Source organism: Trichoderma asperellum, chromosome 3 (assembly GCF_020647865.1).
Source record: "Trichoderma asperellum chromosome 3, complete sequence".
NCBI lineage: Eukaryota > Fungi > Ascomycota > Sordariomycetes > Hypocreales > Hypocreaceae > Trichoderma > Trichoderma asperellum.
The window spans coordinates 3,925,378-3,942,718 of record NC_089417.1 but is presented as its reverse complement, the minus strand read 5'-3'; the positions used below and the strand labels follow the sequence as shown (position 1 = coordinate 3,942,718).

The 17,341-nt window shown below is 50.1% G+C and overlaps 5 protein-coding genes across 5 annotated transcripts; 3 read left to right on the top strand and 2 right to left on the bottom strand.

Annotated features, from left to right (window-relative positions):
- Positions 1-3,279: 3,279 nt before the first annotated feature.
- Positions 3,280-5,603, top strand: TrAFT101_005887 (uncharacterized protein). The gene is made up of 4 exons (XM_024900223.2): positions 3,280-4,439; positions 4,517-4,819; positions 4,883-5,078; positions 5,147-5,603. Exons 1-4 carry the CDS (start codon positions 3,774-3,776, stop codon positions 5,314-5,316), a joined length of 1,335 nt encoding a protein of 444 aa, XP_024760398.2. The 5' UTR covers positions 3,280-3,773; the 3' UTR covers positions 5,317-5,603.
- A 41-nt stretch (positions 5,604-5,644) lies between these two features.
- Positions 5,645-8,060, bottom strand: ERG6_2 (Delta(24)-sterol C-methyltransferase). The gene is made up of 4 exons (XM_024900284.2): positions 7,730-8,060; positions 6,596-7,649; positions 6,376-6,537; positions 5,645-6,309 (listed from the first exon to the last, which is right to left on the bottom strand). Exons 1-4 carry the CDS (start codon positions 7,783-7,785, stop codon positions 6,196-6,198), a joined length of 1,386 nt encoding a protein of 461 aa, XP_024760397.1. The 5' UTR covers positions 7,786-8,060; the 3' UTR covers positions 5,645-6,195.
- Positions 8,061-9,567: 1,507 nt separating this feature from the next.
- On the top strand, positions 9,568-10,659 carry TrAFT101_005885 (uncharacterized protein; the record flags this gene model as incomplete). Its single annotated transcript, XM_024905244.2, has 2 exons — positions 9,568-10,020; positions 10,072-10,659. 2 exons carry the CDS (start codon positions 9,568-9,570, stop codon positions 10,519-10,521), a joined length of 903 nt encoding a protein of 300 aa, XP_024760396.1. The 3' UTR covers positions 10,522-10,659.
- Positions 10,660-10,977: 318 nt separating this feature from the next.
- Positions 10,978-13,225, top strand: TrAFT101_005884 (uncharacterized protein). The gene is made up of 3 exons (XM_024901924.2): positions 10,978-11,247; positions 11,368-12,584; positions 12,663-13,225. The coding sequence occupies exons 1-3, from the start codon at positions 11,142-11,144 to the stop codon at positions 12,834-12,836; spliced, it is 1,497 nt and encodes a 498-aa protein (XP_024760395.1). The 5' UTR covers positions 10,978-11,141; the 3' UTR covers positions 12,837-13,225.
- On the bottom strand, positions 13,107-17,099 carry TrAFT101_005883 (uncharacterized protein). Its single transcript, XM_024905602.2, has one exon. It carries the CDS (start codon positions 16,760-16,762, stop codon positions 14,342-14,344), a length of 2,421 nt encoding a protein of 806 aa, XP_024760394.1. The 5' UTR covers positions 16,763-17,099; the 3' UTR covers positions 13,107-14,341.
- Between the last annotated feature and the right edge of the window lie 242 nt (positions 17,100-17,341).

Here is a 17,341-nt window from a genome sequence, read left to right as displayed (position 1 = left end):
TCTCCATTCTTTAAGCCATATGTAAAAAAGTAGAATAGAAAGAAAGTCATTCGTATTTCCGCAACTTTGGTGTCATGGCAGAGTAAATTGATACTATATCCTCCTTTAATCCTATTAGAAGGTGTAAAAGTCGTCCTTTTCATGCTATAAATACGCAAGACACAAGGACAGAGCAGGCACTGCCACCCTAGACAAAAGACGAGCTGAAACCATTTGCATCGTCGCCAAGCTTCGGCTTGCCACAGTTATCCTCAAGGATCCCACTGCATCGTTGGCATAGCTGATCGACGAATGCATTCCCATGTTCGACGTGGGCAAGCCCAAGCGGATTGAGCCATTCCAATTGGGTCACGCCATCACGCAGCTTCTTCTTATGCTTATTTCGACCCGGCTTAGGAGCCTTATCCGAGACGCGAAATGTAAGAGCGAAGAAAGCCAAGATCAACCGGCTGCGAATCAGACGCCTTTGGCTGCCTGTGAGGAGCAGTTGAATTGCATACTAGCACAATTAGATGTAGCACCAGCTAATACTAATACTACCTCCCTGTACCTAGGCAACGTGATAGCCATGCCTTGGATCATACCGGTGCTACGCTACTCGCCACGGAACGTGAACTGCCGGCGGTCCTATAATAATGGATCCTTGTAAAGAGAACGCGCGTTGAAGATATTATACCTGTACACCATGGAACGGTCTACGATGCTTCAGTGACAAATACTGCTGCAACATCTGGTATAAGACTGGCCTCGGTCACTGCTTTGAGAAGCTGGAAGAAAATATCGTATTTATGGACTCCATACTTTCTACTATTGCGAAGTTAGGGACGCTGTGTACATACATGCAAGCAAATGATCGGAATCCGGCAGCCAACTACATGTTGTATCATCGAGGCCCCCAATTTTCCCGAATCTCCCAATGAGATGCGCGAGACGCTGTGGCCACGCGGTGAGGCGAAGCAACTGCCCGGGCGTTGGAGGCATGCATACAACACCTCCTGTGCGCTGCTTTAGAGGAGCTCGTATGCGTTGATGGACGGAAATTGGACACTCAACTTCAAACAATACGGAGTGCGTATAGAGCTTGCGGGGGTCAGGTTTTGCAAGGGGCCGCTAAACGTGAGGTGTGGGGGACAGCATTCCGCATTTGTTGATGGCAGGCTTCCACAATGCCTACTCTGGTAGGTCGACAGTCGAAGCCATGCTTGATAGTGGATGCTTTATGGAGTATAGGTAAGGATGCAGCACTAACATGTGGGTTATGCAGCTTGCTTGATATCAGAATTATTACCTGCATGTGCGACTGGACGATATCTTCTCATAGAGGGGCATTTTCTGTGCAAGATGGGTGACATCGGAGGGAGCACGGCTTTACTCTACATGCCAACAATGGAATCTGTTCCCATCATCACCTCATTGCACAATGGACTCCATGCTGCGTTGTGCTCCATGTGCGTTGTGCAGGTCTCTATGGCACTGGGGATAAGCTGCCGTACACGTAGTCTTTCAGATGGTGAGCAGTTATTGATGCAAATATTACCCAGCTGCTAAGTCTACATGGAGTAGAGCTATCGGAGCAAACTTTGAACATACCTAGGTAGACATGGAATGAATTCTACACAGGGCTCACAGCTGTCAAGTAAGATCCTGAAAACACAAACAAAGCAAACAAAGGGGGCGAAACAGCCAACCTTAATTTTTCGCCTTAAAATAGAACATTAAATCTGGAATAGAGCCGCATCAACACCAGTAATGAGAGGGAGATCTGCTTTGTGGCCTGCAACGTCGAGCCTCGATCCGCGAACGAAATACAAGACATGAACCGAGACTTGGCTTCTGTAGCGCGCGTTTCAAATGCTTGTCAGCTAGGCCAGTGGAAGGAGTTCACCAGCTGGATGGAACAGGCGCCGAGCTTCGAGATTCGCTAGCGCTCCGCTGTGTTTCAGACGTGGAGCAGCCCACAAGGGCCCCTGACGCCACCCGAGCCGTTGCTGCTGTTGAACAGTTGAGGTATCAGGTACAAGCACCTGGAACAACCTTCAGTATGCCTACCTAAGGTACTTTAGTAGTAGTAGTAGATGGGTAGAAATGAATATCCAGGTTATTGCTCTACAGGACCTAGATAAAGAAACCGATTGCGTACCTAACTGTCTCTGAGCTGACTTGTAACAGTGATAATTCCTTGAATTTCAAGCATATACGCGTATTCATTATCATGTAATTCCATGCACGAAAGAGCACTCAGTGATCTGCACCTCTCTTGGAGGCCCTCGGCGGATGATCTGCCTGGAGGTCGTTAGGAGGTTGGGATCACTGCCATTTGGATTTGATCGACAAACTCAATGGCTGCCATTTTTCCATTATGCACACTAGCGTGGAGAGCATCGAAGCCTAACAAAGCTCGGCCTTGATGCCTGTTACAGTAATGCTGCTTGACTGCCTCTTATTATTTGATACGCATGTGTTAGATGGCGATATGCTACGGCCCTGCAGATCAATGGCGCTTGTATCTGCCCCAGGAGGAGTGTCTGCAGATGCTGTGCTCACTCAATCGCCCAATGGCGGTTGATATCGTTGAATGTGCCGCACGACCAGAGACGGTTGGTCTAGTGGCTTTTAATGAGCAATCTTGACATCGGATGCTGCGGACATTCACGTCCTGTCGTGTGAATTCGCTATAGTAACACGAAGTAAGCTACCATTACCTAGTAGTAGTATGGACGCTGTGTAGGTACATGTATTGGGTACCTGACGACCTGATACACATCTAATGTCAAACCGGCTTGGCGAAGAAAACAAGAAATCTTCCCCCGCCGCTAACAAGCACTCTCAACCGGCGCTTCGCAGCCAAGCCCTCGGCGTGTCTGGGAGAACGAGTCCTGCGCTGTATTACAGACATCAAAAAGAAAACAGACAAAAGACAAACACTGCCAGCATCGCCCTGTCGTTGCGGGCTGAGCGGTTTTCAAAACGTCTTGCAGCTCGCTTGGCAGAGACACGCTGCCCCCCTGCACGCCCAAACTCTGAGACACCCACGTCTCGACGTCCGCGTGGGCCCCAAACCCAACGACCTGCCACAGGTTCCGGCGGCAACGGCGTGGGCTAGGCCCTGAGGCTTCTGCAAGGTACACGCCACAGCAGGTGCTCGCCAGGCACCGCTGCTGCTTGTACACTGAACAGCTTCCCCGCCCGCGCCACTAGCAGGGCCCCATCCCCGGAAGCTCCCAATTGAACGTTCCATCAATCCCATGCATGAGCGCCTTGGCTCTCCGGGCCTGGGAGCGCTGCGGAGGCCACTCTCACGCACTCACTTTTTTTTTATTCTCCTCCTCGTTTTGCTTCCCCCCCAGTCAGTTGGTTTTCTTTTTTCTTCAACTACGCTTCACTCGTCAATTCTTTATTTCCTTCGCCTCCCCCCTTCGTTTTTTTAGGATATTGCAAGTCCTATTCACACGCTCTCTCTGTTCTCTCGCAAACAGTCGCTGGCCTGGTCCTCCGCACTTGGACTGCAACAACATTTTATTTCTGCCGTCATTCTTTATTTTGAGTAGCTGGTTAATAGAGGATCCGTTGATCGCCGCATCCTTTATCCTCTCTTTGTATTCCCTTTTTGGTCCAACGCGGATCCATAGCTTTATTTCTTTTTTTGGAGCCAAGAAACAACATTCCTTCAGCCTTGACGAGTGAACAGCCGGGCCTGTCCTCTCAACCCAAAGTACTATTAATATTCCTTTCCATCATCCCGAGGCTCTGGGCCAATTCAAAGAACCGTCTCGATGGCGCCTTTCAACACCATGCTTGGGTATCTCCTGTTAGTGGTGGCCCCTTTGGCGGCTGCCCTGCCGTTCCACGGCCACGGCCCCAACACCCATAACAACAACCTCAACCTCAACTTCAACCTCACCGAAACCATCAACGAGATCAATGAAAACCTGGCAGGCCTAGTTGGATACATCACCAACCCTCACGCCAAGAACATCGTCGCCAACCGCTACATTGTCGTCTACAACAACACCTTCGGCTCCGAAGCCATCGCCGCCAAGCAGGCCGAGTTCGCTGCCACCATCCAGAAGCGCAACCTCGGAAAGCGAAGCCTCGGCGGCAACTTCCTGTCCACCGAAATTCACTCCTTCCAGATGCACAACTGGCGCGCCATGGCTCTCGATGCTGACGACGAGATGGTCAAGTCCATCTTCGCCGCCAAGGAGGTCGCCTATATCGAGGCCGATACCGTCGTCCAGACCAAGGCTCTCGTTGCTCAGACCAACGCTACCCCTGGCCTTATCCGTCTCTCTAACCAAAACGTTGGTGGCAAAAACTACATCTTTGACACCTCTGCTGGCACCGGTATCACTGCCTACGTTGTCGACACTGGTATTAGAATCACCCACACTGAGTTTGAGGGCCGTGCTTCTTTCGGTGCCAACTTTGTCAACTCCAACGTATGTGGTCTTAAAACCCCTAACTGGTGACATGACTTTCACCCAGCATGAAAAAAAAAGCTGACAATAATATTTAGAACACCGATGAGAACGGCCACGGCAGCCATGTCTCTGGCACCATTGGTGGTGCTACCTTCGGCGTTGCCAAGAACATCAAGCTTGTTGCCGTCAAGGTTCTTGATGCCACTGGTGCCGGTAGCAACTCTGGTGTCCTGAACGGCATGCAGTTCGTCGTCAATGACGTCCAGGCCAAGGGTCTCTCTGGCAAGGCCGTCATGAACATGTCTCTTGGTGGCTCGCTGTCCGCTGCTGTCAATAACGCTATTGCCGCCATTGCCAACGCTGGTATTGTCCCCGTTGTTGCTGCTGGTAACGAGAACGTACGTTTATATCCCTTTCAATCGTCTCATTCGCAATCGCGTGGTTTCTAACTCGCATTATAGCAAGATACTGCCAACACCTCTCCTGGCTCTGCCCCTCAGGCCATCACCGTCGGTGCTATCGATGCTACCAACGATGTCCGTGCTAGCTTCTCCAACTTTGGCGCTGATGTCGATATCTACGCTCAGGGTGTCAATGTTCTCTCTGTTGGCATCAAGTCCGATACCGATACCGCCATTCTCAGCGGTACCAGCATGGGTAAGAGCTTTCTTCAACCCTCACACACGCCTCTTTTGAACCTTTGACTAATTCGCTTCTTCAAATAGCCACTCCTCACGTTGCCGGTCTCGCTGCCTATCTGATGGCTCTTAAGGGTCTCACCAACGTCAACGACGTCACCACCCTCATCAAGAACCTCGCCACTGCCACCGGTGCCTCTGTCCAGCAGAACGTTGCCGGAACCACCAACCTCATCGCTAACAACGGTCAACTGTAAATCAACAGACTGTAATCCCCTGATCCAGATGTTGATATGACAAGCCCAGAAGAAGAAGAAGAGGAAGAAGAAAAGAAAGAGCGCATTGAAATTTCAAACTCTTATCTCTCGCGACTTCATAGACATATAATTTTTCCCCCCAGACAGAGAAAGAGAAGCCTTGGAAACGATGGGATGATATCTGCCCGAGAAGTATTAATTAGCTTGTGGTGATTGTGAGCAGCGCAACGTATCGAGTACATATAGATATAATAGAGAACGTTGCCTTAATTACTGGTATATTCATGAGATCATTGAAAGTTTGAACATTTCGACACAAAGCAGTGATAGGTATTTGTGCAAAGGTATGTGACATATATTTAAACTTATATGTGGTAATAGATCAACAAATAATTAGTGACACATTTCGGAACAAACATGGGTTTCTCTGTTGCGGTATTCACATTGCAAAGCCACACTTGCAATATGGGTATGTTTGCTCGCCCGCGCAAATCCAACCTCGTTAAAGCCCAAGGCTGGAGATTTCACGCTGCGTCTAGCTAGTTAAAGCGACTAAAAGCAATGGAAAGGGTTAATATCAGCACTTCTTCGGCACAACCACAGTCATGGAAGGACTGAATTGCAATTTGACATCCGTGCTAGTTGTAGACAGAGGAGAAAATACAAGGAGCAAAACACGCTGCTTCTAACATGCAGCATCTGTTGTTAACGATCAAGGAGGAAGCATGATTCCTGCTCGATTTAGCATTAAAGATATTAAGTAAGATAAGTAAGTATACATTGTGTATGCTTGGCAGATATCATGAGCCAAGATCTGTAGTGCATGAGGGCATCAAGGCATCGCAGTTGGGTGGTATCATCAAAAAGTTAGTAGCGTCGTCACAATTCATCACGGTCTAATACTGGAGGCGTACCGCCAGCACTCGACCACAGCTTGGCAGTATCAGCAAAAGTGCCGTCAAATCTCGCACCAAAGAACCAAGCAATGCCAATCTGTAAAGTGTTAGATTGACCAATCTTGAATTTAAACCCGGGGTGGAATAAGTAGATATATCTTACCATAACACCCGTCATGGTTAACAAAACGCCAAGAACGACAGCAATCAAGATGGCGGTTTCGCCGGTGGACATGCTGGGTTCTTGTCTCTGCTTCTCCTCGGCCTCCTTGGTGAGTTTCTTTGGATCTTGTTTTGGGAACAAGGTTTCGATGAATTGTTCAATCTAGAGGGGTAAATTTTGTTAGCAAAGATTCAAATTCAAGAAGATATCTTCTTCGTACCTTGGCACACTGTACGCTAATTGCCAAGAAGTTGGGATCCCGGGGGTCGTTCTTCTTTTGAATGCGCCTGGCGTATTTTCTAAAAACCTCACAAAGAACTTGGAGGTTTTGTGTGCTTTCCAGCATGATTTGGCAAGCATCTCCCTTAGTAATCTTGATATGGCTTTCCAGCACGGCTGGGTTCCTGAAGCATAGCTCCAGGGTGGCAATGGCCATGCCCTGCGGAATGGCAACAAAGTTGAAGGCACTTTGATCCCTCATGCCGGCCATATAGAACAGACAATCTTCAACGTGCTTCAGGGCATCGAGTACCATTTCTGATACGCAGTTTACCGCCTGCGGTCGATACTTGGGATCAAACATGTCTTCCCATTTGTCAACATGTTTGCTCCAAATCTCCTTCGGATACCACCGTCGCCGGTCGCCCCAATCCTCATGGATATCACGGATGATGTTTGTTTTCTGCAGGAACTGACCCATGGATTCGGTCAAGGCGGGCCTCTCGGCTAGCTTGGGGTTGGCAAGCTCAGAAGCCACAAATAGCCGCGTCAAGCCTTCGCCGACCAACCCCGCAACGTAGTGGCAATACAGCTCATATTCCTTGACGGTCTGCACACCATTTTCAATCATTTCGGTGTTTTGAGCGTAGTCAGCCATGCCGTTGCCCATCTTGATGGTCATGTCCTTGATAATCTCGTAATAAGTCTTCTTGAGCTTCTTGAGCTCGGTAATTACGACATCAAAGTGCTCTAGAAGCTCTGCGTCCTTTTCTTTGCTGTCGTGGTACTGCCAGCCATCCTGCTCCATTGTCACATGGAACTGTCGTAGCATGGGAACTTTGACATCGAGGGGAATGGTCATATCATCCTCAATTGTGTCGAGGCCACGTAGCACCAAGTAGAAAAGGGTGATTGGGACCAAAAGCTCGTGGTTGAGTTCTTGAATGACAGCCGAGAAACTACGGCTTGTCATGTTCAAATAGCGAAAACATTCTGATAATGTCGCACATTCGGTCGCGGGGTCGCGTCTGTGAACAGGGTCATGCCATAGCTTCCTAGAGTTGCTGAAGTTAGCAGCGTGTCGAAAAATTGTCTTGGATCCTCCTTAGATTTGTTTCCCACGATTTACACCTACCATTGAATCATGGAACGCAATTGGCCCGGGTGCAGTAAATAGTAGAGCGCGCCCATTGTGGTTGGTTTCCGTGAGCACTTTAAAAGCCCGTCGGTTGTGTGTTTGAGAGTGGGTGGACGAAATAGCAAAAATTTAGTATCGAAAAGCCAGCACTAAAACAATCTGGCTACCGTGTTCCTAGTTTGAGCGAACCCCCGGGTGGAAAAAAAAAGATTAAGGGGTATAGTGAAAACAAATACTATAAAGAAGATACACAGCACCTGAAGGAAGGGAAGAAAGAAAAGTTCGGCAATGGGGGGGACGTGGGAGCTAAGAGAGTGTCGTGGTTAAAATGAAAGACGGCGAAAAAGGAAGTGGGAGCTGAGTAAAATACGAATACGCCGATGGATCGCTGAGAGAGCTATAAGGCCCCACCGCAGCGCACAAGAAGCCAAATTGTTCCGAAGCAAACTCCATACAGTAGGGCTAGTATACAGTTTTTACGGGTGGTTGCTTTAGCTGCTGGCACGGCTGCCGATTCCGCTAATGCGCCCAAGCATGCAGGAGACGCGCCTATCGAGCCTAACCATTGCGAATACGGAATAGAGGCTGGGGAGCTTTAGGGGTTAACGGTGGGAAGTAATATTCGTAGCCTTGATTCGATGACATCTAAAGGGGTTGCCAAACAGCGTCATTCAACGCCTTGTGGTGGTCCTGTGTCCGGAGTTCGTTGCTTGAGGCATCCCTCGCTTCAGGTTACCGCCCAAATATTTTCTTCCCTGTTGATGGACGCTGCTGTGCTGATGACTCAGCCGGCAGATAAATCGCCAATCCAAATCCGATCGATGAGGGCTTCGGGATGTAACTGTCCGCAGATCCCGTTTCGGTATCAGCACGGATAGCCAGTCGGTAAGAACTATGTAAGAGAGTCACCAAAGTAAGCTCTTACCTAGTAGTAAAATCAATAGTCTGTGCCTAATCAGTATTGCATGAGCGGCATACGGGTTTGGAGAAACATGATGCGGGATGTCGCCGTTGTACAGTCCGATTGTGCACGGCCCGGTGACCAGAGTGCTTGAGAAGCTTAGTGACAGGTACTATGCATTAAAGTATGAAGACGAGATTTAATGACCGTTCAAACTTTCCACAATTACCTTGATAATGTAGGCGCCCATGAATGGAGCCTATCATAGAGGCCCAGACTGGCATTCGGCTGCCAACAGGTAGCACATCCACGTGGCACTTTCTTCCCATGAGATATCCTACGTTTAAACGGCAGACAGAAACTGGCGTGGAAGCTTCGTTCTCGCACCTGCGAGGCTATCCTTTGGTGTTGATACTACATTGCTGCTAGTTTCTTGGAGTAATCTACGAACTGAGACAGCTACTGGGCACATCAAGCTTCTTTCCGGTTCCTAAGAAAGCTGCAGTGCACATGCATCTTTCTCCAAATCCATGTTGTAGATAGCATACTGTTCATTCCATAAAAGACTCTAGGGAAATGCACAAGACAGCGCAGCATAGTTGTACAAGTGTCACCATCTAGTGGCTTCCTGGCAGGCGGTTATTTGTCACGTTTGGTTTCAAAGGCAGGTACTACCAAATATTACTGAAAGAAGGGCAAGTGAAGCCGTACCATTGCTGGAGCGGGTGACACTTTCCGTCAAACCGCCAAAATTGCACAAAGAGCATCGGAATAGCACCTTCCTCTCTGCAGTTCTGGCATCTAGCCAAGGCGTCGCTAATCTTCTCCCCTGCATCATGTTTTGAAGAATTTTCTTTCCAATCTATAGGGAGCTCATACCATCAAAAGTCTAGTGATTATTACCATAAACCAGACAATCAGCAGCTTCGTCACAATGGCAAGCTGTCAATCAAATGGCTATCGTCAACCGCGCTTTCTCATCTGGGGAGGCAACGGATGGATTGCTGGACATTTGAAACGCCTTTTGGAGAAACAGGGCAAAGAAGTTCACACCACGACGATTCGCATGGAAAATCGAGAGGCTGTCCTCTCTGAACTCTTCCTAACCAAGCCAACTCACGTCTTGAACGCTGCCGGATGCACTGGCAGGCCAAATGTCGACTGGTGTGAAGAGAATAAGTCACAGACGGTGCGATCCAACGCCATCGGCACGCTCAACTTGGCAGATGCCTGCTTCCAGGCGAATATCCACTGCACTGTCTTTGCCACAGGTTGCGTGTATCAATACGATAAGGCGCATCCCATCGGAGGACGTGGCTACACGGAGGAAGATCGCCCGAATTTTGAGGGAAGCTTTTATTCCCTCACCAAGAGTCATGTTGAGCCGGTAAGCTGATACGGTCAAGAGCGGGTGTGATGATACTAACATCTCATCTAGATCTTGAGCAGTTATCCAAACTGTCTCATCCTTCGCCTACGCATGCCCGTTAGCGATGACCTCCACTCCCGTAATTTCGTGACCAAGATCATTGGTTACGATAGGGTGGTCGACGTCCCAAACAGCAACACTATCCTCCATGACCTTCTGCCAGCTTCCATCATTCTCGCAGAGCATGGTGAAACTGGCGTGTATAACTTTACCAATCCAGGCGCCATTTCACACAACGAGGTTCTCACGCTTTTCAAGGATATTGTGAGACCAGAACTAAGTTGGAAGAACTTTACGCTCGAGGAACAAGCCAAAGTCATCAAGGCAGGCCGAAGCAACTGCGCTCTCGACACCACTAAGCTGGTTACCAAGATGAAGGAATACAAATATGAGATCCCCGAGATTCATGAAGCATATGAAAAATGCTTCAAGCGAATGAAGGCTGCGGGTGTCCAATAAGGATAGCCTAGTGTTGCGGCAGTCTGCTAATGGTTCATCTGTGTGCATGATCTACCTGTTAGTGACGTATCTGTTTGGGACCCGCGGCAATTCTCTGGGCTTGATATTAAGTAGCCAGTTGTAACAGAAATAGATCGCTTTCTTCGAGTGCACAATGTAGATTCAAGCATCTTTTCAGCATGAACTGTTATTTGTCAATTAATGTCGCTTAGACAAACAAGATACGATGATTATGATGATACTTGAGCAAAACTTAGTGGGTAAATCAAATCGCAGACCATAATTTTCATGTGAAAATCCGATGGCGCTGAAGCGGCTGCTTATCCTGGATCTGCGGCGCAGCTTTAGCTGCTTGTCACCAATCTTATCTTAGGCATTTGGATTATAAGGCTAGCGGCACTGCCCCGCCATTACGTAGCGCCGACGAGGCAAACCACTCGGCCTTGGGCAAAATTTCGGCTGCGGCGAACAAATATGCCATGTTTCTACTAATGCCGCGATAGAGAACCGCGAAACAGCCATCTTACACCTCCCATAGCGCAGCCAGGCCTCTTGAATTTCTTTCTTATTTTGACACACTTGAAAGCGCCGCACTCGCATATCAACGACGCACATTCAAAATGGTCGTCGACACGGCCTACTACGACACCCTCGGCGTCTCGCCGCAAGCCACTGAGCTTGAGATCAAAAAGGCGTACCGCAAGATGGCCATTGTCCACCATCCAGGTATGTACTGAGCGCGCGTCTTTCTACCGCTTTCGCCGGCTTCGCCGTGTGATGCTCGGCCACTATACGCCTAACTTCTTCTACCCCTACCGCTTCTTCTGACAAGTTTTCTGCCGCCAGATAAGAACCCAAACGATCCAACAGCACACGAAAAGTTCCAGGCTATCGGTGAGGCCTACCAGGTTCTCTCTGACGCGGATTTACGAAAAGCCTACGATAAGTATGGAAAAGACCACGCGAAACCGCAAGAGGGCTTCGTCGACCCGGCGGAGTTCTTCTCTGCCATTTTTGGCGGCGAGGCTTTTGTCGACTGGATTGGTGAGATTAGCCTGATGAAAGATCTGGCGGCCACCATGGACATTGCCATGGAGGGAGAGGAAGAAGGAGAGGCTCCGCCAGCAGATGACGAAGAATTTCCCGGAACAGCAGAGGCGATGAAGGAGAGTATGAAGGAGAACGCAGACGCATCTACAGGTTCTGCATCTGCGCCGCCACCGCCTACGGTGGTTGTGGATGAGGAGAAGACGCCTTCGGGATCTGCTACTGCGACGCCCCCGCCAGCTCGGTCCGACGCGACGTCTCCAGCCCCGTCTGTTGGCTCCCGGAGACAGATCCCTATTCGACCGGCTCTTATGGATAAGGCTTATGACGAATCGGCGGAGAAGGAGGTAGAACAGGCAGAAGATGACCTCAAGGGCAAGGGGCGCAAGAAGGGTGGTATGAGCAAGGAACAGAGAGATAAGCTGCTGGCTTATGAGAAGGAGCGTGCTCGCGTTCGTCAAGAGCGCGTGGAGCAACTGTCAAAGAAACTGCTGGACCGGGTCAGCGTATGGGCTGAGACGGACAAGAACCCCGATGTCACAAGGGCTTTCCAGGAAAAGATGAGACTCGAGGTGGAGAACCTGAAAATGGAGTCGTTCGGTATTGACATCCTTCACGCCATCGGCCAGACCTACGTGTCCAAGGCCTCGACTCTTTTGCGCAGCCAAAAGTTCCTCGGCATTGGCGGCTTCTTCAGCAAGCTCAAGGACAAGGGCACGCTGGTCAAGGACACATGGAACACCATCAGCAGCGCCATTGATGCGCAGCAGACGGTGGAAGACATGGCCAAGATGGAGGAGCGAGGCGGCGAGGACTGGACAGACGAGAAGCGCGTTGAGTACGAGCGCCGTGTGACGGGCAAGATCCTGACGGCCGCTTGGAGGGGCAGCAGGTTTGAGATTCAGGGCGTGCTGCGCGAGGTATGCGACTCGGTTCTGAACGACAAGAAGGTTCCGTTGTCGAAGCGATTGGAGCGAGCGCAGGCGCTCATTCTGATTGGCGAGATCTTCCTCAAGGTATGTGATATTCTCTTCCTGCTGATCTATGGTTTGATGTATATATGTGTTCTCTCTAACCGTGTTTCGATGTACTAGGCCGAGCGTTCCCCTGAAGAAGAGGGCGACTATCTGCTTTTCGAGCAGCTTGTCGCCGAGGCAGCCATCAAGAAAGACAAGCATGAAGATAAACACAAGCATAAGAAGCACCACGACAAGACCGCAGAAGCGGTTGCCCAGGATGCGCCTAATGTGCCGAAACCGGCGGCGTAAAGTTTTAAGAGAACGGATAAAGAAAAGACTAGGAGAGACATTTAATGGTGAATATCGGAGGAAAGAAAACGGGGCAGGAGTAGCGATGATGATGATGAGGAAGAAGAAGAAGAAAAGGGGACTGAGGGAGATTGTCTGTTTGCTTGTTTAGAGAGATTAATGTCAAGATTGCCGGATAGAGAGCGATCAGCCCATTTACTATAGAATACATCCACCACTTTTAGTTTAGTTAACTTGTTCTCTTCTCCTTTCATGATAGGTAGGTACTTGGGCTCATTCATGTATTCTTAGCATATCTACCTTAAAAAGGAGAGAATATCAAACACATCACACAATGATTTTGTTAATAAAAAAAAGGGCATCTTTCAGCAGGACCCAATCATTGGAAGGCATAAACGCTTTTTCTTCTATTCCATTTCCATCATCACTGAAGAGACCCAGCGTATTCTATCTCACATACATAAAAATAATGCAGTTTCTTCTCTTTTATATCCAGAGACATTGCAAACTCGTTATCTTTGTGTAGCCCCCTTCCTGCATGGAGGAGCTAAACGATATATAAAGGGTTCCTTTCTTTTTTTTTTTTTTTTTTTTCTTTCTTCTTTGTTTGTTTCCTTCTTCTTTGTTTCCTTCTTCTATCTTTCAATGAGGGGAAAAGGAAAGAAAAGAAAAGAAAAATGGCGCTTCGTGTTTCGCTTCTTCCAATCTTCTCATCGCATCCCGGCGCAAATTTCATGCTGTGTCCGTGGCTTGAATTTTTTTTCTTCCGTCTTTTTCTAAATCTTTCTCTCTTTGGTCCTTTGCTTTGCCTCTGCGGGTATCTGATCTTACACATGTGAAAAAAACAACAACAAAAAAACACACAACAGCAAAAAATAATCGAGTAGTCAAATAATGACCAGGATATCTCAGAAAGAAGGTCTTTGCGGGAGGGGGGAAAACGCTGTGAAGTCGTATTTTCCCCTCCTCTAGCGTACCAAACGAAGGGTTTTTTTTTTGTTCGTACTCGGATGGTAGAAGAATTGTATTGAAGGGAGGGGGCTGGGATACGAGGAAGCTCTCAAGTAGAAAAGAAATTAGAGAATGGAGATGGCTGGTTGTAGGAAGAATGGAGTGATCATGGCCTTCATAAACGCAATGAAAAGAAAAAGCTCATTGTCTGGTAGTAGCAGCAAGAATATAAAAGAAATATGATAGTGTAAACGCCATGCGAAATCCAAAGGAGCGCCGTGTATCCCCGATATCCCGAGATATAACTATAAGTGTAGATGTAAAGAAAAATATATGCTGTCGCAGATATAAATGAGAAAAAAGGGTGGTAGAGAAGTCCAAAGGGAAATGTTGCAGAAGTAGGTAGCAAAAAGGACAGAGAAAAGAAAGAAGAAAATGGATATGAATGAGTGGCGATGTGAAGATGTAAGTAGCGGCTGCGCCGCGGATATAGAAATTTCAAAAAGGCGATTGTAAAAGATTATTCGCCCGGATATATGCGAAAGGTCGGATAGCTAGTGACCCGCAGCGCGCAATTCTATGCCGCTGTCACGATCTTGTGCCTCCTTGGGCCATGTTTCGGATTCCGCAATTGATATGGTATCGTCCCCAAAGTGCGATGCGGAAACGGTAGATATCGTATCGTCTCCAGCCTGAGACGTTTCTTCGCCGTAGTCGTAGTATGAAGCCGCCAAGACACGTCCAGGCATGGCATCCACGTCGGCGATCTTGACTCGATAAGCCAGTGCTTTCTGCCCTTCCTTTATCAGCAAGTCGGTCCAGTTCAGACACTTCTTGAGACTCTGGTTCATCTTCTGGCTGTCCAGGAGGAGCTCTTGATGTTTAGTGAGATCAAGTTGGAGACGGCGCTCATCGCGTTTACGCCGTTTAGCACTGGGCGAATCTGCCTTTGCTTGAGCGTCGGTAGATTTGGGATCAGTGGCGGCATTTTCGTTGGATAAGTCGGAGTCGACTAGCGAGTCTTCATCCTCCTCCTCCTCTTCTTCTTCTTCATCTTCGTCATCGTCATCGTCGTATTCCTGGTTCTCCACGTTTGCGTCCTCTTCCTTCTCACTAACATCAGTAAGGCCACCCGAAGCATCTGGTACAGACAGAGACACTCCTTGGTTGGTGGCTGTTGGAAGGCGGCCGGCCCTAGATAAGCGGCGGAAGCGGCGCAATTCTGCGGATTGTTTGCGCAGCTGCCTCTCGAGAGTCCTATTGATGGCCTCTAAAGAAGCATTGGTGATTTCGAGATCCTGAACTTTGCGTTCACGCCGAGCGCTTAGGACGAGGTGGTCAAGGGGCTCGGAATTCTGAGACAGCCTCTTATGGCTGCGGGATTCAGAATCCGAATCGTCACTGTGTTTACCCTCCCCGTCTTCGCCTTCGCTGTCCTCGTCCTCTTCATCTTCTAGCTCATCAGCCATTTGCAAAATCGTCGCCATCGTCACTGGCTGCGATAGTTGCGCTAAGCCCGGGCTTAGGAGCGGCGGCGTCATCTCAGGCGCATGAATCATGGGTGGCGCGATGGTTGGTGTAGCGATCTTGGGTGTGACTACTCCATCTATGGAATGGACACTGCCTGCGCGGCCATGCCCCTGTTTTAGCCGCAGAGGCGCCTCGATACTCACTCGCCGCTTGCCGACCTGGCTTGCGGAGCCCGCCCATGTCGGGGACGGGTGGGCTGAGGATCGAACGGGAGAAGTTGGAGACATGGCGCTGGTCCGTGTTGATTGCGGTGATTGTTGGTGATGCTGCTGTTGTTGTAGTGGTAATGTTGGGTGTGTAAGGTTCTTGGAAGGCGATGCTGGCCTCGAATGCAACTGTACCGTGCTAGATCCTGCGACAGACGAGGCGCTGGTATTTGGGCGAGGCGCTTTAGAACCACTGGATACGGTCGAGCCTGACCCAGAGCTGCGCGCTGACAATCTCACGTCCACATCTGGTGCGCCATTGGCATAGAAGAATTTGGTAGCAACCCCCTCTTGCGCCGAGCTCAGCGAGTGGGAGCTTGAGCTTGGATATGAAGGAGGGCTCGTAACTCGCTTGCTGGCGGCATCACTCGCATAGAAGAATGTCGGCGTAGTTTTAGTATGGACCACAGAAGCCGGCCGGGGCGGATGTGATGTTGGAGCCGCGGGCTTAATGCTGCTCGCGTAGAAGAACTTGGAGTCATCCCCAGGCCCGTTGGACGAGTTTCCGATGCTCTTCCTAGAGCCCATGCTGTCCGTCCGTGCTAGGGGCGATACGCCCAGCCCGCGGCTACTCCTGTTGCTCTTGGTCTCCCATCCATCGCTGAGCTTGTCGAGATTTGGCGTGCTATTCGGCGTCGTATGAGTGCTTTCGGCACGGGTCTGCCTGGTGCCTGACCGCGAGGTGGTGCTGTGACTTAGGTATGATGATGCAGTAACAGAGCTGACATCGCTGCGGGGAGATTGCGCGCCGGTAATCGAGGATCCTGATCTGCGAGCCATGGGCGTCGTGGCCGTCGTCGTCGTGGCCGCCTGGCCTCGTACGGCAACTTTGGGCGTCAGGGGCGCTCGGGTCGAGCCTCTTGCGACTCCAGCTCCGGCCCCAGCGCTCAGCTGAGGCGGGCGAGGCTTGTCGCCGATCGGCATGGCGGTAGAGTTCCTCGTGGTAGAAGAACGCGTAGTCGGAGCGGCGGCAGCTCTCACAGAAAGCACATGTTGTTGATTCGGGGATCGAGCTTGCACCGCAGCGGGCTTTGGCGCGACGCTGGCACGGATGAGGGGCCGTCCTGGGACTGTCGAGGTTGAGCGAGGCGCAGGCGCAGCGCTTGTCTTGTCGGCAGCCGGTCTCTTGGGGACTGCAGGCTTGCCGGCGGCGAGGCGTGAGAGGCGGGAGGCGGATGATGGTGTTTTTGCGTTGTCGACGATGGTGTCTGAGTATGGGTTGACCTGCACGGAGCGCATCCTCCCAAGCGGCCACAGTCACTCGCTGGTGGCTGTCGGTAGCGTTACCTGGCTCCCTTGGGCAGCGTCCCTAGCACTGTAATTAAGCCCGCTGTGGTGGCTAGCCGGGCCAGAAATTAGGGGGCGTGTGGAGGAATAAAAGGAGCCGGGAGAGCCTGAGGCGGTCCACTAAGGCCGCGGGACGGGCAGCTATAAATTAGAGGAGGGGGATCACTGTTGATGTCGCCGTTACGGAGCGGGAGCGAGCTGGCACATGTAGCCCTTTGCATTTCGACGATGCTCGGCGCAGCGTCCTTTTTTTACGTGCGCGGCGAGCGAGCGGCGATGACATTCATTGCATCGCCTGACTGACGGACTGGAGAGAAGCACGCACACGCAATAATTATGGCCCAATCCATTTGCAGAGCAAGGGTTTATGGCCCCCCGCAAGTTCTGTATCCAGAAAGGCGGTAAAGCGTGCAGCTGCAAGCCGGTGGTCCTAGGCCTATGAGACAGCCAAAGCCCACAATTTGAAGCGAGGATGCAAGTTAGACATGCATGCTAGCAGTAGTTAGGACGTGGGAGGCAGCATAGAGCGGA